This window comes from Lynx canadensis, chromosome A3, assembly GCF_007474595.2.
Source record: "Lynx canadensis isolate LIC74 chromosome A3, mLynCan4.pri.v2, whole genome shotgun sequence".
NCBI classification, from domain to species: Eukaryota; Metazoa; Chordata; class Mammalia; order Carnivora; family Felidae; genus Lynx; species Lynx canadensis.
The window spans coordinates 51,526,037-51,548,063 of record NC_044305.1 but is presented as its reverse complement, the minus strand read 5'-3'; the positions used below and the strand labels follow the sequence as shown (position 1 = coordinate 51,548,063).

The 22,027-nt window shown below is 40.3% G+C and overlaps 1 protein-coding gene across 8 annotated transcripts in view; it reads left to right on the top strand.

The window, feature by feature from the left end:
• The window catches only part of LIMS1 (LIM zinc finger domain containing 1), a 157,011-nt gene that overhangs the window by 82,637 nt on the left and 52,347 nt on the right, over positions 1-22,027 (top strand). Inside the window, exon 1 of one of the 8 annotated variants that reach the window (XM_030310276.2) lies at positions 6,017-6,275. The exons of the other annotated variants lie outside the window; for them this stretch is intronic. Within the exon in view, the coding sequence (XP_030166136.1) occupies positions 6,169-6,275 (107 nt within the window). The 5' untranslated portion in view covers positions 6,017-6,168. Of the gene's footprint in view, positions 1-6,016; positions 6,276-22,027 lie in introns of those variants that run through there. 8 annotated transcript variants of the gene reach the window in all.

Below are 22,027 nucleotides of genomic sequence, written 5' to 3'. Positions count from 1 at the left end.
TCTCACAAGCCTCTGATGACAGGTCAGGCTGTCCACTCAGGTGTGTCCAGCTTGAGTTACAGAAAAGCTGATTAAGGAAAAAATTCAGGGGGACTTGTTGCGGTGTCATCTCCTTATGAATGGCATCGTTTTTTTGGTGATTTTTTTTTTTTTTTTGACTCTGGCCTGGTTTTTTAGGCAGTTTATTCTGCCTTCCCATATTCTTTGTTCTAGTTAATTTCATCTTCAACCTACTTATGATGGCATGTCAGAGTTAGAACTCTTAAGCAGCAGATCTGTTTTCAGTACTGCGTCCTTCCTGCATATTGATAGCCCAGAGCACTCTAGAGAGGTCTCATTTAGAGAGATAGCAGGGCTGATAAATATTTAGGAAATGAATGTGTTAGACATAGTGAGAAAGGACGATATTCTTACTTTACTAGAGAGTTTGCTTTCCCCTGTAAATGATTATTCATAAGATAAAATTTTAAAAAGGATTCATTTTCATTAAGTTCAAAATTAGTTGCAAAACATAAAATTATTCTCTTATTATGTGTCACACAAGGAAATAAATGGCGTGGAAATGTACAACTGCTCAGCCAGTTTACAGGCTCTTAGTAGCTAGTACAAAAGTTACTGCTAATGAGGCCCACTTAACTCTGCCATGGAATCTGGTTTGTCGCTGTCTTATTTCTGTGTAGGAGAAAGATTCACAGTTTAGTAATACTAATGATCAGTTTTAGAAGTTTGATGTTTAGCTAGGTTTCTTTACCCTTTCGTGCCTGAAGGAGTACTTAGACCAAGTACACTAAAAACTGGACTATGTCATAGGAGTACACTTATCATGATGAGCACTGAGTAATGTATAGAATTGTTGAGTCATTATATGTACGCCCAAACCTAGTATTACACTGTATGTGAATTATACTTCAACTTAGAAAAACTAGATCATGTCAGGTATAGGTAAAAATCTAGGCTAATTTTTTTTTTTTTTATTCCAGTCCCAAGTGGGAAGTGTTTATACTGTGGGAGGTACTGTTCAACTCTACAAAAGCTTTTGACTTTTTACAGTATCACCAAGAAAGTAAATTTTTGTAAAAGTATAGAATAGGTGTGCCTTTTAAAAATCTCATTTAGGTAATGTTGAATGTCAAATGCAAAAAAAAAAAGTTTCAAAATCTCACAAGTAGCACTGTAAAGTGATTAGGCTGTCAAAATCAGTTGGTTGAACCACTAAATCAAAGAACTTATTTAAATAATGCAAACGTCTACCATGTATCTGGTCTTGTGGACACAGTTGTAAATGATCTGATACATTACTACCCTCACAGACCTGTTATGCTAAGGGGAGAGGTGGGTAGAGAAGCAACCTGTTGTGAGGCTGTGTGATTATGAGGACAGAAGCACAGTTGCCAGGGGAAGGCACTCTGGGAACAACAGAAAGGGAACTGTGGGTGCTTAGGGTCTAGAAATGCTTCTTATAAGTGATGATCCTTGCACTGAGTTGTAGTGGGATGATTAGGAGTTGGTCCATCTTCTAGTCTTATAAAGCTGCATGTGGAAAGGCCAGGAGGTGAGAGGAAGTGATGCCTGTCCTGGGAACCTCCCGGAATTCATTGCAAGTGTGGGAGGGCATGGGCTCAGCAGGGTTCACTTGGTGCCCCATGGCAGTGAGCCATTCAAGAGTTTTTCAGCAGGATCAATACATGATATTTTAAAAGAGCACTTTGACGGGACACCTGGATGGCTCAGTTGGTTAAGCATCTAACTTGATTTCAGCTCAGGTCGTGATCTCATGGTTCATGAAATCCAGCCTGCTTGGGATTCTCCGTCTTCCTCTCTGTCTGTCCCTCCCCTGCTCTCTCTTTCTCTCTCTCTCTCTCTCTCTCTCTCTCTCTCAAAAATAAAGAAACAAAAAAAATTTTAAAGAGCACTTTGAAATTTGGAGGATAGATTGGAAGAGGGTAAGATAAGTGGAAGAAAGATTGGTTCGGAGACATTAAGGGGAGACAAAGGAACTCTTCTGAAACAGTGCCTAGCCCAGTGCAGAGCACTGAGTGAAAACTTATTGAACAAATGAGATCCAAAGTCCTACACTGTGGTGTTGCAGGTTTCCCCTTCCAGAGAAGGGGAAGATCAGTGCAAATCAGAAGATCCAAGGTAAAGTCCATCTGTTGGCTTCTGAAGAATCTGTCGTTTCCCTGAAATGATGATAAAACTTTGTGTTCATATGCATTTTCTGAGTCATTAACTTTTGTCAGGTTCATAAAAGGTTCCTGACCTTCTGAAAGGTGAAAAACCACTGGGTTGGATGTTAGCCTGGCAGAACAGGACCTTGTGTGAGGCTCTGTAGAACTTTGTATTTAGTCATCTCAATAAAGGGCTTAAATTTATAAAAGATATTATCAGCTATTCTGATGACGTTAAGCTGCAACAGATATCTAATTATGCCAGGAGTCAAAGTACAGATTCAAAGAGAACCTAGCAGTTTGGAGACAAGTGAACAAAAGTTGTAGTCAGGTTCACAGCCCAACTGTACTGTATTGAAAGTGGGATAGAAGATGCTTCACCTTAACAACTTTTGTGAGCTGTTGCTCCTTAACAACCACTGGGCATGGGGGCTGAGGAAAGCTCTGGGAGTTCTGGAGTGCTGCCTGGTAGTGAACACTTCATGCCTGGAAGCCTCTGAGAAGAGGCAGAATCCCAGGTGAGTGATGCTGTATAGGAGTATGAGAGAGGAGTATTCCGCATTGGCCCTCAGAGATTGTTTGGAGTGCAGAATGAACTATTTCCCTCTATAGAGACCCACAGAAAATGCACTGGCACAGGCCTCCTCTGTGCTGTCAACAGAGGGCACAACTGAGAGCTCTGTTTCTATGGAAAAGTATAAAAGTTAACAAAAAAAAGATGAAGACATGAGGCCACTTTTGCTGACACCGCCTTGTTGTGTGTTCCAGGGGTGGGTTCTCCTTCCCTTGGTGCTGAATGAAGTTCAGGAACACCATTGTGAGGAGAGGAGTTGATAATCTGGCTATCCCGTGAGCTGCTTGGTCAATGGTGTGTTTTGTGGCATTTGTGAATTTCCTATTCAGAAATTGTGTGGGTTCCCAGCGTGTATCGTAGTGCTGGTTCTACTTACAGCTCAATAAAATCTCAGAGCACATCCGAAGGGGTGCTAGAGACAATGTGAGAAAGCTTTACCTTCAGCCCCAGAATTTAGTTTTACTTGGTTGTGACAATTTCGTTAGGCCTTAAGCATTCATTTACTGAAATTCCTATTTGTCATTACAACCATTTTATAAATTTTTTTTAAGTGCTTATTTATTTTTTGGGAGAGGTTGGGGGGGGGAGAGAGAGAGGGAGAGGGAAAACAAGAACGAATGAACATGGGGGAGGGGCACCAGAGTGGGGTAGGGGACAAAGGATCAGAAGCAGGCTCTGTGCTGATAGCAGAGAGCTGGATGTGGGGCTCTAACTCACGAACCGCAAGATCGTGACCTGAACTGAAGTCCGATGGTTAACCAACTGAGCCACCCAGGCACCCCTCATTACAACCATTTTAAAAGTCAGAGAGCAAGAACTGTTTCAGTTTGTTTGTTATATAGCTTGGGAACTTTTTTTTTTCTGTTCACATCCTTTAACCTTAGACTCATCAAATACAGGATTCGTCCTACACAGTTAGGTGTTTCCTGTCTCGTTAACCTTTAGTAGTTGCCAAGCACTTTTTCCCTGTCAGCATGCTGCATTACTTTTTTTAAAGCTCTTTTAAAAATCAAACTGTTATTTATATCTTTCTATAGAAACAAGTCCTATTTAATGTTGAGCTTTCTTGAAAGTAATGTTACACTCTATGTTAACTAAATGGAATTTAAATAAAAACTTGAAAAAGGAAAAAACAATGTCAAGGTCCCTGTGTTTGTAGTGAATATAATATTAATTTGTATTGTATTCATCAAGCATCTAGAGTGATGCCTAGAGTGAAAAGAAACAGAATTGGTGGTTGTTTCTCTTCATTTGTTTTTCACATCTGTTTTGACAAAACTGTGAGAATTAGACACTTTAGGAATCCTAATTTTATGTTTGTTATGGTAAACTTTAACCTTTTCTGTATTTTAGGTCTCAGTAGGATCCTAGGGCTTTGTACAAAAGGCATATGTAAAGACATATGTATTTTTTATTTATTTTTGAATAGGCAGAATATCCAAAGTTCTGAACAGAATTTGGTAATAGAAAGGCTTTCTTCTGCTACTGTCCCCAAGTTCCCCAGAGGCCTCCAGTATTACCCTTTTTGAAAGAGATAACATTCGTCACTTGATTCTTTTACATGTTTCACAACTATTTAAATCTAGTGTTAACAACAAAATTAGTAATTTCTTCCTTGAATCTTTAAAAGTGTGTGTTATGGGGCACCTGGGTGGCTCAGTCAGTTAAGTGTCTGCCCCTTTGTTTCAGCTCAGGTCATGATCTCTCAGTTCGTGGGTTTGAACCCCGTGTTGGTCTCTGCTCTGACAGTGTGGAGCCTGCTTAGGATTCTCTCTCTCTCCCTCTCTTTCTCTTCCCTTCCCCTGCTTGTGCTCTCTTTCAAAAAAAAAAAAAAAGTATGTTACATTTTGGCGGCGCCTGGATGGCTCAGTAGGTTGAGTGTCCAACTTCGGCTCAGGTCATGATCACGTGGTTCTTGAGTTCAAGCCCTGTGTCAGGCTCTGTGCTGACAGCTTGGAGCCTAGAGTCTGCTTTGGATTCTGTGTCTCCCTCTCTCTGCTCCTCCCCTACTCACACTCTGTCTCTTTCTCAAAAATAAACATTAAAAAAAATAATTAAAAAATGTATGTTACATTTTGATGGCAGCTGTAAGTTGTCTGTTTTCCGCTGGGGTGGTGGAGCCAAGGTGACAATTGTGGCCCTGAAGGGAGCTAACATCTGCGTGTCCTGAGTGAAGGAGTAAGATATGGACCCCCCCTCTTCCTTGTGGGCGCCTTAATATTTGTATTTATAATATAGATACTCTCAGGGGAATATGTTAATTCTTTAACCCTTGATGCAAAAAGAAGTTTCAGAGACATTTCTATGTGCTCTTGTTGAGGGGATTCTAGAAGGGAAGGAGGTTGATATAGATCACTCAAGGAGAAATTATGGAAACCATAAAGTCAAACTATTGGCTAAGAAGTTGCCAAGGCTCTAGCCTGTATCTGTGAGACAGTGCTGTATACTGAGTGGAACTGAATCAAAACTGGAGGCTACAATCCTGCATGCTGTTGCACTAACATCATTTGGAACTGTAACAGTAAAGACTTGCTCCATGTTATTTGTCCTCCATTTTTTGCGAACCCCTCTTGCAAACACTCACCTATACCCCACACACACTAAAACAGAGCCCCTTTCTATCTTTGTCACCATCTGGTGTCAAATGTGCATCTACTAGGGCTGCATAGGCACCCAAAACACCTTTAGGCAGACAGTGTTGATTACACTGAGGTGCATATTTGATGAGAGGGAATTTTTAGAATAGGTAGTTACAGATTTAGAAAATCACTGAATGGAGGTTGATAGAAGAAAACATGTTCCTTTCAGTTATGAATTTTTGAGTAACATCTAGGGGGGAAAAGACACTTCCTTTCTAAAAAGGATTTCAGATAGAATGGGGAAAGGGAGGAATTGCACTGTTTCCCTCACAATGGTGCCTTTTTTTTTTTTTTTTTTAAGGAAAATATCCCAAAGAGCTCTTGATGACCAGGCACTTCTTTATACTGACAGCTGCTTGTGGAGTCTTCGTGCATTTCCTGGCAAATAAAATAGGGCAGGACCCTTTAGTCATTACCCTACTGGAGCTTTTTAGCCTAATTTTAATTCAGAATGATGCTGGAAAGATTTATAAAGGAATTGGTGTGATTATTCATAACAATTAAACTTTGCTTATTAGTAAACACGTGAGACCCAGGTCCCTGACACCTCCCCCCACCCCCTCCCCCAAGGTGCAAGGCCCAGAGATAAGGCAGGCCAGGCCTTGCTGAGGAGGGTGTGTACCAACAGAGAAACAGGAAGCTGTGCTTAGCCCGGCTTGCCTGGAGGTTTCCAACTCTGGTCAGGTGTACTAAAGTCCTGGCAAGAGACGTTCGTTCTGAGCCCTAGCAGCCACGCTGCTCGGCATAAATGCTTCAGACTGTCAATAACTGATGTGTAGAGAGAAGTATGACTGCATTACAGCTTAAAGAGCTGTCCCACTCAGGTCTCTACCGGAGAAGACGAGATCGCCCCGATAGTGTGAGACTAAATGGGTTACCGGAGGAAGAGCTAAGGTGAGTGCAAAGTCATGGTTGGCTGGAGGTCAAGACACCTAGTGATTGCGGTGAGATTCCTGCCTCAGTGGATGCAGCAGTGGGGAATACACGTTGAAGAGGTTCCACTGAAACCTCTCAGTCTGTAATTAAAATTGAACACTACCCCCAGATTGTGCTGGATTGGAACTGTGCAAAACTAGAACTCATTTTTCCATTTCTTCACAAATCCTGTAAGTTGTTTTAGCTGTTCCCCAAAACTGCCGTGCTGTCTTTAAAAATTATATAATCATCAAAGTAATATTTGGAAACAATTGATATTTCCCCCTTAGTTTAAAGATAGATTGCTTTGGCTTATTAGAACATGTTTCTGTGAGGAGTTTTTCTTTGAATTTTGGTGGTGAGATTAGTTTGTGATGTTTTGAGTGGGGGTTGGGGGGTGTTCATAGAGCATTCTTTGTTATTGAAATGGTTGAGCAAAGGAATGCAGAAACTATTGAATGTAACCTAGGAAGGAAGGACATCAAAAATCTGGAGACCATTTTAACTAAAAGGTTAGGGTGTTTTGTTTTGTTTTGTTTTCAGACTTAATTTGCCTCATTTTAGTTTTTGTTACAACTATTAAGAATTGTTTTTAGATTTTTAGGTTCTAAAAAGTCCCTGCAACATTAAGCCATATGTTAAAATATTATGCTAACTGTGAAGGGTTTAGATTTTGTTTCTGAGATGAAGTGTTCCTGTTTTAGTGCTGACAGGAGGCTGCAGTAAAGAGAGACTTCCTTTTCTTTTTATTACGTTTACTCTATAGTACTTAAGTTTGTTTATGGACTCATGACTTAAGTATTTGAATATTTCAACTAGATGGTGAGAGGGATATTTACATGCTGTGTGTTATTTCTCTTTTTTCTATGACTTCATTTTTAGAGTTTAAGTTCTGTATTTAAATTTGACAGGGAAACAATTATCAGGAACGCTTTTTTAAACTTCTGTAAGTCTGTTTGTCTTACAGCCAGCTATATATACTACAGGAGCTATACTTTGGGAGGGAAACATTTACTTGAAAATTATCAACTCTTTCATTAACTTTTGAAGAGAATAGTAGCATTAAAGGACCATTATTGATGCTAACATTATTAGATTTTATTCCTTACTATGTCAGGTGTCTCTTAGGTATGTATAATTGTATCAATTTTGAATTGATTGGATTTAAAGACAGAATTTAAAGGCTTCAGAGTTTGAATTGTTACAAATTTTATGAGGTTTAGTGAAAATATTGAGCTCTCTCTTGCTAAACAGATAGGCTTTTGGAAGTGTCCTCTGAAATCAACATTTACAGGCAGACTCCAAACTACTCTTGAGCCAAGAGTGAAAAGTTACCAGAAACAGTTTTAATTTCAGATTTGGGGTCCTAAGGAATTTCCTTTATAAAAAAAAAAATTAAGATATATAAAACAACATTTGAGACCAACCATATTTTATTTATTTTTCAGACAGTAGCAAAAGTACCCATGAATAAAATTGCGTTTATGCTCAAGGAGGTAGTTATTTTTATAATGACCTTCAAAACAACTGGATATTTTCCTTTTGTGTAGACTTCAAATCAAAGGAGGAAGAATATATTTTTCTTGAGAGAGATGGGGGTAGGTAGGGGCAGAGGGAGAGAGAGAGAGAATCTTAAGCAGGTTCCATGCCCAGTCCAGAGCCTGATGCAGGGCACAATCTCACCACTGTGAGATCTTGACCATGAGATCAAGACTTGAGCCAAAATCAAGAGTGGGATGCTTAACCAACTGAGCCACCCCAGTGCCCCAAGGAGGAAGAATAATTATTAAGAAGTATTGCTTGTTCTGTTGAGTTAATTTTTCCACCCATTCTGGTGATACAGTTCTCAAGTGATAATAAGGGACTTCTGCTTCTGTGATTTCTCTGTCCTTTACTGCAGAGAGAATGACCATTATTCCTTATTTTATTTAAAAAATTTTTTTAATGTTTATTTTTGAGAGAGAGAGACAGAATGCAAGCAGAGGAGGGGCAGAAAGAGATGGAGACACAGAATCCGAAGCAGGCTCCAGGCTCCAAGCTGCCAGCACAGAGCCCGACGTGGGGGTCAAACCCATGAACTGCAAGATCATGACCTAAGCCAAAATCAGACGCTTAACTGTCTGAACCACCCAGGCGCCCCTATTATTCCTTATTTTAGGAGTGTGGTACTTAGCTAGTAAAAGTAGGCAATTGTCTGTTTTTCCATGGACTTTTTATCAATTTAGAGAGTCAGGTTGTTTGTTTTTCTAATTTTATAGTAAGCCTATTTTTAGCATTAAATCAGGTTTCTTAGTTAATAGGAATCAGGGAGGGTAGGGACTTTGAAATTAGGCACACTCATTTCAGCACCACTCTGTTGGACAAGTTATGTAATCTTGTTAAACCTCAGTTTGTTCCTCTTTAGAACGAGGTAAAAATAACTGCCATTATTGAGCATCGTTTACTATCTCATAAATTCCTCACCACCAACCTACAGAGGCAGAGGCGTTATTTAAAAAAAAAAAAATTAGTGTTTATTTATTTTAGAGAGAGAGAGAGACAGAGCACGAGCGGGGGAGGGGCAGAAAGAGAGGGAGACAGAATCCGAAGCAGGCTCCAGGCTCCCAGCTGTCAGCACAGAGCCCGATGACAGCACAGAGCTGTCAGTACAGAACCGCGAGATCATGACCTGAGCCCAAGCCGGATGCTCAACTGACTGAGCCACCCAGGCTCCCCGAGGCAGGGGCATTATTATATTGTGCGTAGTGGTATAGGATTAATGGCTTTCATGCATTATTCAGCTAATTGTTATTAGGTGCCTACTCTGCTAAATAAAGATGTAGTGATGAATCAGACACAGTTCTTCCCCTTTAAGGCACGCCACGGTTTTGGCACATGAACTGTGACCAACAGGTGCTCTTCACACAAGCAGTTGTTTGACTTTGAATACATGTAATATCAAACATTTCTCACACCGCCTCAGTATTGCACAAGACCCATACCTGCTCACATTCCTTCTCACTCTCCTGTTCACTTTCTTGGCATATTTATGAACTCTAACAGAATGATAGAAACTAAAAGAGCTATGCTCATTGCCAGAAAACATTTTTCTTGAAAGTTAAAAATAAAAGACTATGCTCTGAAACAAAATACAAGTGTTTAAGGAGGACCGTGAAAGACATGAAAACAACCCTGGCTTCAAACTTGTAAGAGGCAGCATGAAAAACACTGACTTTATAGACTTTTATTTTGATGTACTAAATATAACCTGAAACTTTCCCTATTGCATACTTTGTACAATAGACCATTACCCTCTACATTTGAGGGTTATGTTATGGCAATTTATTTTATTTAAATAGTAGTTGTTACTACCAGTAGAAAGTGTCCTGTGGGTCTTTGTCTTGAGTTCTAGAGCATGTCCTTAATTTTGGCTAGATTCTAACATGTCAAAGAAACCATTGGAAATTATTTTCCCTTGTGAAGCTCAATGTTAAGGATTTGGATAAAGTGTGGATGTTCATTTGTATCCAAGACTATATAAAGTCTGTGTATACAAATACAGATTGTCTTTCTGTCCAGTTCTCATGACCTGGATACAACTGGTATGACTTTCAAATTTGAGCAATGGACTCCTTAGCACAACATAGCTCACACTTTTATGTCAGTCGGCTCAGAGCTTGTTCTGAGTTTCACACCTCTAAAAAGCATTCACCCTTTTTTCCTTGGAATTTTGATCTTCAAAATCGCATCTAAGATATACCCTTGGGGCCCCTGGGTGGCTCAGTCAGTTGAGTGTCCTGACTCTTGATTTCGGCCTAGGTCATGATCTCATGGTTCATAGGTTTGTGCCCAACATTGGGCTCTGCACTGACAGTGTGGAGCCTGCTTGGGATTTTCTGTCTTCCTCTCTCTCTGCCCCTCTCTTGAGTGTGTGTGCATTCTTTCCCTCTCAAAAATAGATAAACATTTAAGATATACCCTTATCTGTATACTTAATCCTTAACTATTTATTCCATCCCTCAAACTGTGTTCCACCCAGACACCTTGTTTTTTGATGAAACATGAAGAATACGCCTAACACAATACACACACACACACACACACACACACACACACACATTCACATACACCCTTTAAAATTCTCACTCACTTTTGGGGTGCCTGGGTGGCTCAGTCAGTTAAGCAACTGACTTCAGCTCAGGTCATGATCTCACAGTTCGTGGGTTCAAGCCCCACATCAGGCTCTGTGCTGACAGCTCAGAGCCTGGAGCCTGCTTCGGATTCTGTGACTCCCTCTCTCTCTGTTCCTCCCCTGCTCATTCTCGGTCTCTCTCTCTCAAAAATAAATAAATGTTAAAAAAAATTAAAATTCTCACTCACTTTTGCTCTCTCTCAGATATAAAGGATCTGTAAGTAACTAATTGGGGATACCTCAAAAGTCAAGTCTTTGCTGGGTAGGCCTGAAACATAGTTTACATAGCGACATTGGCCACATCTGGCCCACTGCCTGTTTTTGTATGGCCCATGTGGATTTTATATTTTTCAGTGGTTGGAAAAAAATTGAAAGAATATTATATAACATACTGAAAATTACATGAAACTCAAATTTCACTATCCATAATAAATGAAGTATTTTTATTTTATTTATTTTTAGTTTTTTAAATGTTTATTTTTGAGAGAGAGAGAGAGAGAGAGAGAGAGAGAGAGACCAACAGAGTGCCAGTGGGGGAGGGGCAGAGAGTGAGGGAGACACAGAATCCAAAGCAGGCTCCAGACTCTGAGCTGTCAGCACAGAGCCCAGTGCAGGCCTGAACCCAGAAACCGTGAGATCACTACCTGAGCTGAAGTTGGGTGCTTAACCAACTGAGCCACCCAGGTGCCCCTCAAAAATAAACATTTAAAAAAAATTTCAGGGGCACCTGGATGGCTCAGTCGGTTAAGTGTCTGACTTCGGCTCAGGTCAAGATCTCACGGCTCGTGGGTTCAGGCCTTCTGTCGGGCTCTGTGCTGACAGCTCAGAGCCTGGAGCTTGCTTCAGATTCTGTGCTTCCCTCTCTCTCTCTCCACCCCTCCCCCACTCATGCTGTCTCAAAAATAAACATTAAAAACAATTTAAATATTTATTTTTGAGAGAGAGAGTGGGGAGGGGCAGAGAGAGAGGGAGACAATGGATCCAAAGCAGGCTCTGCACTGATAGCAGCAAGCTCCATGCAGGGCTTGAATCTAGGAACTGTAAGATCTTGACCTGAGCTGAAGTCAGACACTCAACCAACAGAGCCGCCCAGGTGCCCCATAAATGAAGTTTTGCTGGAACACAGCCAAGCTTATTTGCACGGTTGTCTCTAGTAGTTTCTTGCTACAGTGTGCAGTGGCATTAGACCCTTGGTCTAGTTCTAAGATATAAAATCCTTCTGTTTTTCCCTGTTGTTCCTTTAGTTATGCACCTACTCTCTCCACTCCTCCACCTCCCAGTTAGATTTGTTGTACCTGGATAAAATCAGGGCTGTGTCAATCTTGAAATGAGTGAGGAAAACAAAAGAAAAAATACTTTGAAGTTTGTATCCCTACATGAAGTTGACTAGATGCAGCAGTAAGAATTTATTTACTTGTTAGAACTTCTTAATGCTATCTTTCCTGCACTTTTCGTGATGGCACTGGCCAACGAGGAATAGGAGGAAGTGCAAAGTAACCTTTACTTTCTGATTATTAAGTAAACCTTCTGAGCTTGTATCTTTCTAGATATAGGACATAATCATTTTTAAGTAGTGGGAATGCCCTTGGGTTGCTGGGGTGGCTCAGTCAGTTAAGCGTCCGACTCTTGATTTGGGCTCAGGCCATGATCTCACAGTTCGTGAATTTGAGCTTCATGTTGGGCTCTGTGCTGGTAGTGCAGAGCCTCCTTGGGATTCTCTCTCCCTCTCTCTGCCCTTCCCCACTCACGCTGTCTCTGTCTCTCTCAAAATAAGTAAATAAAAAGTTAAAAAAAAAAAAGGTAGTGGGAATGTACTTGACTTGGTTTGAGAGTTGAAAACTCAGATCATGTGTTCTGAATAATATATTTCCACTGGTTGAGCCCTTGTTATGGGTTGGGCACTATACTAAGAATTTTCATAGTTTGGGAGTTTTTTGTTTGTTTTTTAACTCACAATTCAATAAGTGAGGAAGAAGAACCTAAAGTTGGAAAAGGTAATCATCATTATTAACCAGTTCCTGTCCTTGATTCTGAGTTCAGTTGAGGTTGGAGTAGGTCAGCTTAGGATGTGCATTTCCTTGCATACTTGCTTTGCAGTTTGCTTATTATTTCTTTGCCTGTATTTTGGATGAAAAACCAATGTTCGTGTTTGAGTTTGAGACATATAGTCTGTGAGACAATTAGGGGGATAAAATTGCAACTTTGCCATTTTTGTCTGTTCTTATTATTTAATGGTTCAGCGAGAATGTATTTAATCTTCCTAACTGAACACATCACATAGTTAATAAATATTTTTTTCTCTGAAAGATGTATCATTTTGTCAGTTTTGGTTTCTTTAAAGGTAGTAGTGCTTTCTTATGTGTGTTTAAGGGTGTAATATAGACAAATACATGGGGGGGGGATCATGCTGGAATATTATGCAGCTGTGAAGAAGGAAATCCTGCCATTTGTGACAACATGAATGGACCTTGAGGGCATTATGCTGATAAGTCAGCACAAATACTGTATGATATCACTTTTATGTGGAATCTAAAAAAACTCACCTGTGAAACCAGAGAGTAGAATGGTCGTTACCAAGGCCTGTGGGCTGGGGGTGTTGAGCAGATGTTGTTTTAAGGGTACAAACTTGCAACTAGTAGATAAATAAGTCCTGGAAATCTAATGCCCAACATAATGATTATAGTGAACAATACCATATTCAACACTTCAGAATTGCTAAGAGACTAGATGGCAACTGTTCTCAACACAAAAAGGAAATGATAATTATGTGCCATGGTAAAGATGTTAGCTAAAGCTACCTTAGCAATGATACCACAATATACAAATATATCAAACCAACAGGTTAGGTTGGCTTCTTCAAACTTCTACAGTATCACATATCTCAATTATATGAATGTTTCTAAAATAGTATAATCCACAAGTATTTATATTGTAATAATTGGCTTTACAGGCATACCCCTCCTCATCCTGCTCACTTTACCTGTCCCTCTCCTGTGCTCCTCGCCGTTAATAGAGGATTCTCCAAAGCCAGAGGCCTGGCCTTATTTCTGTTGCATCCCTAGCATCTACCATAGTACCTAGGAGGTCATCACTGTCCAGTATCTATTCCTCACTTGATGAGTGAAGAAATTAGAAACTAAACAGGCTTAGAGGTATCTCTTATATCTTCCAAAGCATCATGGTCAAAAAGATCATGGTCATTTTGTTTTTCAGTAGTTTGGGGAAACTTATTTTCTAAAGGGGAATATATTTTCCTCTTTATCACCTAAAATATTTCTATATAGTTTAGAGACTATATGCTGAAGTTAAAAATAGCAATGTTAGTGAAAGGAATAATTAAAAAGTGAAAAGTCTTTAGATAAGGATCCCTTTTCTGTTTCTCTGTACAGCTAAGAGACATTTAGGAATGAACCTCAACTTCAGAATCAGTTTGTGAATTTGTTGTCAATAAACATAAAATTTTCTCAATGATTTGCTATCACAATTAAATGCCAACATTTTAATCATCATAATTGCTTTCCTATAGCTTCAAAAATACACATAAAACCTTAAAGTATCAGTTATAAATCACTTATAAAAACAAAAAAAAATAGCAGTTGACTAATAATTGCACTTTACCTACATTATTTGGATAGATGCTATTAAAGTGAAACCATATTACTTATTTTGTATATATTTGCATATAAAAATATACATTTTGAAAACATAACCACTTATTGTGTATCTGTGAGACCCAGTTTAATTCTGTGATTAAAACAGGCTTTGAGGGGTGCCTGGGTAGCTTGTAGATTGAGCAGCTGACTTTTTATTTCACCCAGAGTCTGCTTGAGATTCTCTCTGCTCCTCTCCCCTGCTCATGCTCGCATTCTCTCTCACTTGCTTGTTTAAAAAAATAACAAGTTTTGAAACGTGAATATTCTTTTATAGAATATCTACTTTTAGGGGTGCCTGAATGGCTCAGTTGAGTGTCCAACTCTTGATTTTGGCTGTAGTCATGATCTCATGGTTCTTGATTTGGAGCCCTACATCAACTCTGCTCTAACAGTGTGGAGCAAGCTTTGGAAACTCTCTCTCTCTCTCTCTCTCTCTGCACCCCACCCCGTTCATGTGCATGCTTTCTCCCTCTCCTCTCTCTCTCTCTCTCTCTCCTGTGCACGTGCTCTTTCTCTCAAAAATAAATAAACAACAACAACAAAAAGAATACCTGGGGCGCCTGGGTGGCTCAGTATCCGACTTTGGCTCAGGTGCTGACAGCTCGGAGCTTGGGGCCTGCTTCGGCTTGTGTCTCCTCTCTCTGCCCCTCCCCCGCTTGTGCTTGCTCACTCACTCTCTGTCTCTCTCAAAAATAAATAAATGTAAAAAAAAATTAAAAAAAAGAATACCTGCTTTTAGAAGTAAATACTGAATATGTTTTCAAATAATATACGACTCCTTAAGTCTTTTAAGGCCATGTTGGTTTCCTAGAGCTGTTTCACAAACTGGGTGGCTTCAAACGGCAGGTTTACTGTCTCACAGTTCTGAAGACTAGAAGTCAGAAATCAGTGTGTCAGCAGGACCACATTCCCTCTGAAACCTGAAAGAGAGAATCCTCTTCTAGCTTCTGGCATTTGCTGGCGTTGCTTACTTACTGTTGGCTTGTAGATGGCATCACTCTAATCTCTGCCTCTTTTATAACATGGCTGTCTTCTCCATATGTCCATGTCTTCACACAGTGTTCTCCCCATGGGTGTGTCATATCTCTGTGTCTCCTCTCCTCTTTGTGTAAGTACACCAATCATCTTAATTGTATCTTAACTATATCTGCAAAGACTCTATTTCCAAATAAGGTCCTATTCAGGGTACCAGGAGTTAGCATGTGATTGTATCTTTTTACAGTTTACTTATTTTTGAGAGAAAGAGAAAGAGAGAGTTTACTAGGGAGGGCGGGGGGGGGGGGGAGAGAGAGAGAGAGAATCCCAAGCAGGCTCCTAACTGTCAGCATGGAGCCCAACATGGGGGCTCAAACTCACAAACTGTTAGATCATAATCTGAGCCAAAATCAAGAATTGGACGCTTAACTGACAGCCCCCAAGCACCCCATCAACGTATCTTTCAGGAGACAGAATTCAATCCACAGTAGCAGTCTGTTCGTAGAGTGTATATAAAGATTAAAAATCAATCTCGTGTGCAGTTTTTTAAGAAACAGCTTTGTTGAGGTTGAACTAATGAACCTCAATGAAGTGCACAATTTTAATGTGCAGTTTGATCAATTTTGACAAGTAAACACAGTGATATTTTTACCACAGTCAAAATAATGAGCACACTCATCATCCCAGAGCTTCCCTCTCTCTCCCTTCCCTGCATCCCCAGGTACTTTGATCTGCTTTTTGTCATTCTAGATTACTTTAGATTTTTAAGAATTTCAGGTGAATAGAATCATACGATAATGTGCTCTTTGTTTTGATTTGGTTTTTTAACTCAGCATACTTATTTTGAGATCCATCCATGTTATTGCCTGTATCAGCAGTCCCTTCCATTGTGTCTTTGAGTGATGTTCCATTCTATGGGTAAGTTATAATCTGTTTAGACAGTTGCTTGCTGGTTGACATTTGAGTTGGTTCCAGTTTGGGGCTATTACAAATAAAGCTGCTGTGAACATTCTTGTACAAGTCCTTGTAAGGACATATTCTTTCATTTCTCTTGGGTAGAATGACTGGTTGTTAGGTAGGTTATGTATATTACATTTTTTGAGAAATATCTAAACTGCTTTCCAAAGAGATTGTACCCATTTCCACCAACAGTGGTTGAGGGTTCTGTTTTCTCCACATCCTCACCAAACTTGGTTTCATAATTTTTTTTTAAATTTTAGCCATTTTGGGGGTGTGTAGTGGTGTCCGTTGTGGCTTTAATTTGCATTTTCCTAATGACTCATGTAGTTGAGTATATGTTCATGTGCTTATTTGCAATCTATGTATCTTTGGCAAAACGTTCAGTTTTTTGCCTATCTTTATTGGGGTATTTCTTACTGGTATTAAGTTTCACAGTGTTTATATATTCTACATACAAGTCTTGTCAGATACATATTTTGCAAATGTCTCCTCCCACTGTGTGGCTTGTCCTCCATTTTTGTAAGTGTCTTTTGAAAAGCAAAAGGGTTTTTTTGATACTTTATTGATTTTTTGTTTTTGAAGTTTGTAACTTTTCTGTGTCCTATTTAAAATCTTTCCCAAACCCACAGTAAGATTATTAATACATATGTCTCATATAAACTCATTAATTATTTTTAAAAACCATCATGGCCTTTCATTTAGTGCTTTTCTGGCTATGTGGTAAGTGCGTCACAGCCTCAGTGAATCTTCACAATAATCCTGTGAGGTGCAGAGTATTTCCCCTTTTCACAGAGAAGGGAAAGGACTCTTAGAGACACATGATTTGTAATTTGGGCAATTGGGATTTGAACCCAGGGCTGTACCCATTTGTGTCTTGTGTTCAAGTGTGAGCTCTTAACCACAGAACTTAGGCTTCATTTAGGTTTTAGGGTAAGGTTTCTTATGTGGAAGTTTTGAATATACGTGATCATATCTTAAAGTTAAAAATTTACCATTGACGTGAAAGTAAACATTAACCTCCTGTGCTCGCCTGTAAGTAATAAGATCAAAACAAAAATAGAAATTTTTATGCCTCCTTTTCACAGATATTTGTCAGAGAAAATATCCAGGTTTTAAAAAGCTAAAAATACTACATTTGTATGTCATAATGAATATATTCCTTTTTTTTTTTTTTTTAAAGTAGGCTCCATGCCCACGTGGGGCTTGAATTCACAGTCCTGAGATTGAGAGTCACGTGTTCTACCAGCTGAGCCAGCCAGGTGCCCCATAATGAATATATTCCTTAAAATTAAAATTGAACATCATAAAAATATCCAAGTTTTTATCTTGCCAACAATATTGTACTCCTGCCTCTGGCAGCCAGAGTGTGAAGGGAACCAGACTGAGATAGGAAGCTACAATGAATCATTGCGTGTAGGATGTTGACTTATGTTGACAGTTTCTGCTGCCAACTTTAGTTTTAATTCTGACATACAGAATTTGTTGGAACAAAACTGAAATTCTACAGTGTTTTGGAAAATTTCAATAATATTTCCAAGTGCTGGAAGATATATTGTTATTTCATGGTTAGAACTAATAACAACAATCTTGGGAGTATCTGATATAAACTGACATACAAGTATTTTATTTTATTTTTTTTATTTGTAATTTAACTTTATTTTTTATTTTTTAAAATTTACATCCAGGGGCGCCTGGGTGGCGCAGTCGGTTAAGCGTCCGACTTCAGCCAGGTCACGATCTCGCGGTCCGTGAGTTCGAGCCCCGCGTCAGGCTCTGGGCTGGACGGCTCGGAGCCTGGAGCCTGTTTCCGGTTCTGTGTCTCCCTCTCTCTCTGCCCCTCCCCCGTTCATGCTCTGTCTCTCTCTGTCCCAAAAATAAATAAAAACGTTGAAAAAAAATTTAAAAAAAAAAAAAATTTACATCCAAATTACTTAGTATATAGTGAAGCAATGATTTCAGGAGTAGATTCCTTAGTGCCCCTTACCCATTTAGCCCATCCCCCCTTCCACAACCCCTCCACTAACGCTCAGTTGTTCTCCATATTTATGAGTCTCTTATGTTTTATCCCCCTTCCTGTTTTTATATTATTTCTGCTTCCCTTCCCTTATTCATCTGTTCTGTGTCTTAAAGTCCTCATATGAGTGAAGTCATATATTGTCTTTTTCTGACTAATTTCACTTAGCAAAATACCCTCTAGTCCACCCACATAGTTACAAAATGGCAAGATTTAATTCTTTATGATTGCCGGGTAATACTCATTGTCCTAATATACCACCTTCCTCTATCCATTCATTCCATTGGTGGACATTTGGGCTCTTCCATACTTTGGCTATGTTGATAGTGCTGCTGTAAACATGGGGGTGCATGTGTCCCTTCAAAACAGCATACCTGGACGACAGGTATTTTAAACATGAGGTTTTAAAAAGTGTAGCTAGTTTAAAAGATAACAGTTTTCCTGGATCTAGAATCATTGTTTCTGTGACAGCACCCAAATGCTTTTAAAATGGATTCAACTGAAATAGTAGCTCTTTTTTAGCACCCTTTGTAGTTTTTGGTTCTTCTTAATATAAGTTTTTCTTTCTTTCTTTCTTTCTTTCTTCTTTATTCTTTCTTTCTTTCTTCTTCTTTCTTTCTTTTTTAAGTTTATCCTCTGAGAGATGAGAGAGCACGGCGTGGGAGAAGAGCAGAGAGGAGGAGGAGATACAGAATCAGAAGCAGGCTCCATGCTCTGAACTGTCAGCACAAGTCCCGATTTGGGGCTTGAACTCACAAACTGTGAGATCATGACCTGAGCTGAAGTCAGACGCTCAACCGACTGAGCCATCCAGATGCCCCTATAATGTTCTTTATTTAAAGGATATATTGCTAGGTTGTGAGTTTCCCATGTTAGTAGGTAAAATGTATTTGTCTAGGCATTCTTGGTTCAGTCTACATTTATTAGGTCTGACTCTGTGCTAGGGAAATGGGGATATGAAGTTGATCAAACCATTCATTATCTGCTAACATGGAACTTTGTATATGGTGGAAAACCAGACACACAGAGACAATTAAAGATAGCTGGAGGAATGGCATGATGCTATAGGATCAGAGTGCATTGGGGGCGCCTGGATGGCTCAGTCGGTTAAGCGTCCAACTTCAGCCTCAGGTCATGATCTCACAGCTTGTGGGTTCGAGCCTTGTGTCAGACCCTATGCTGACAGCTCAGAGCCTGGAGCCTGCTTCGGATTCTTATCTCCCTCTTTCTCTGCTTTTCCCCCACTCGTGCTCCCTCTCTCTCTCTCTCTCTCAAAAATAAATAAACATTTAAAAAGGATCAGAGTGCATTAGCTACCTATACTGAATAACAATCACCTCTAACTTAAGGGCACCTGGATGTCGGCATACTTTTTTGTAAAGGGCCAGATAATTTTAGGTTTTGCACACTATACGTTCTGTGCCACAGCTACTCAACTCTGCTGGTTGTAGTATGAACACTGCTGTAGAAGATGTGTAAATGAATGAGTGTAGCTCTTTGTGTTACAATAAAACTTCACCTACAAAAGCAGACAGGTGAGCCACATTTGGCCTGTGGGTACGGATTTACTGACTAGAGGCTTTAAAACAGTGAATCTTTGTTATCCCACAGTTTCTGTGAGCACGGAGTCCAGATGCATCTTAGTTCATCGAATTCAGCTCAGGATCTTTTGTGGTATTGCTGTTGAGCTTTCAGTCAGGGCTGTAGTCTTCTCAAGACTCAAATGGATGAGAGGGAGAGAGCTCAAGAATGGCAGCCACAGTCTTTATATAGACAAATCCTTGGAAGTGACTTACCAGTTTTTGCTGTAATGCCTTCATTAAAAGCAAGTTAGTAGTCCAGTCTACACTGAAGAACAGGGGATTATGCAAAAGTGTGACTACTATTAAAGAAAAATGGGGCACCCAGTTGGTTAAGCATCTGACTTCTCAGGTCATGATCTCACGGTTTGTGGATTTGGGCCCTGCATCCCGGTCTGTGCTGATAGCTCAGAGCCTGGAGGCTGCTTTGGATTCTGTGTCTCTTGCTCTCCTCTCTGCCTCCCCGCTCCTCAAAAATGAATAAAACATTTTAAAATTTTTAAAAAAAGAAAAACACATCCAGTGACACCTATTACAAAACATAAGGCAGACTATTCAGGATCAAGATAGATATAGGGACCACTGCAGTGGGTCTTCCTGGTGGGGGAGATTGATGAGGGCTGAACTCCAAGTACACCAAGGAAAAGTGGGTTTATAGCCAGGGAGCAGAGTAGGGGTCAGTGGATGGAGAATTACTGAGAAGAAACATCAGAGGTAAGGGGGCATTCTGGCAAAACTGACCTAACAGGATTCTTGCTAAAGGCAGGCCAGGTGAGCAGACATCACCTGGGGGGTGGTAGTGTTAGGGAACCAGGCTGGAACGCTGGCGGAAAAAACAAGCGGCACTCGGATATCTTGGTGGATTGGAGATTTATTGTACACCGGCGGGCTCAGAGGAGACTTTCTCCAAAGAATCTGAGCCCGGAATGCAAGTGGGGGAGGGTAATTTATAGCCGACAGCCTCCATATCTGTGGAGGTTTTCGCGTGCACAGCAAACAAAGGAAGAAGAAACCGGAGGAGGGGTCTCTAAGCTAGAAACCAGAGTTTGTTTAGTCCAATCAGCCATCTTTGGTGTACTTATCCACTTCTCCACAGTAGAGGATGAGGAATTTAATTAGTTGGAGAGATTGAGCAGATCTCAAGGGTGGGAGGTTACAGTCACACTGACCTAAGAGAAATATTGATGAAGGCAGGTCAGGGGAACAGACTCATCTGGGGAATGAATGGAGGATGAAGAACCTTGTTAGTTGGAGAGAGCTGAGTAGATCTCAAGGGTGGGAGGTTAAGTTACTCTGATTCTGGCTGTGGAAACTCAAAAGTCAGGGCCCAGTAAGAAAGAGCTTAAAAGAGCATGGTTGGAGTTCATCAAGGAGAGAATCTTTGTCAGTTCCAAGAGGCGGGGTCTCCAGGGTTATCCTCTGGGCTGCCTGCCACAAAGGGGTGGACTGTGCCACTTAACTCAGCTGGGGAACCTGGAAAGAATGAAGTCAGGGTACTCAGGACCAGTTGTGTATGATGCATAACGAATAAGAACACCAAGTCAGTCAAATGTTAAATGTTTAAAATCAGCCCTCTGTTTCTCTTCATTCACAATCCTTATATATATGTCTCTGAATCATCTCATATCGTCATTGGCCCTGTCCATCGAGATCTGCTTGTACCTTTGTGAATGAATGAAGCACTATGCCTGCCTTCCATGTTTTCTTTCCCATCCTGCTGTGCCATCCCCGATTTCACGCTCCACTCACTGCTTTAATTGTTTGTTGAATGAAGACAGAGGGAATCCATGAAAGAAAGTAGCATGTCGAACTTGTATGAAGCTAGTGCTATTAGACATTTTCATGTGTTCTCTGCTTAATCCTGCCTTTGCACAATCAGTGAAGGGCAAGGACTGCAGGAGAGCAGAATTCTTCATCCCCAAGCCTGCCTGCTTCTCGTCACCCTGCCCACCCGGTGCCATGTGCCCCACTATCCCATAGGTACAGTCTAGCTTATGTCACTGTCAGTGTACATGCATCTAGGCTTCTTTGCTAAACTAAGATGCTTGAAGGCAAAGCTGTGCATTGATCATTTGTTAGGGATTTGTCCCCCCCCCCCCCATTTTTTTCCTTCACAGCGGTTTCTACGTAATACTCATAAAAGTTCACTGAATTGTAGGAATAAATGAAAATCATGGTAGCTTGTTGTCAACTTTGTGGTTCCTTGTATTCCCTCCTATCAGCTTGGTCACCTAGACCTCATGGTCACACATCACTGATCCAGAGCCATTCCTTAGGTTACGTTTTCCCTCTCTGGCAGCAGCCTTTATCCGATCATCCCTCTCATACATCGTAGTAAGTAGTGAGTCTCTTCGCTGTACTGCTAGCTGGCAGGGAGG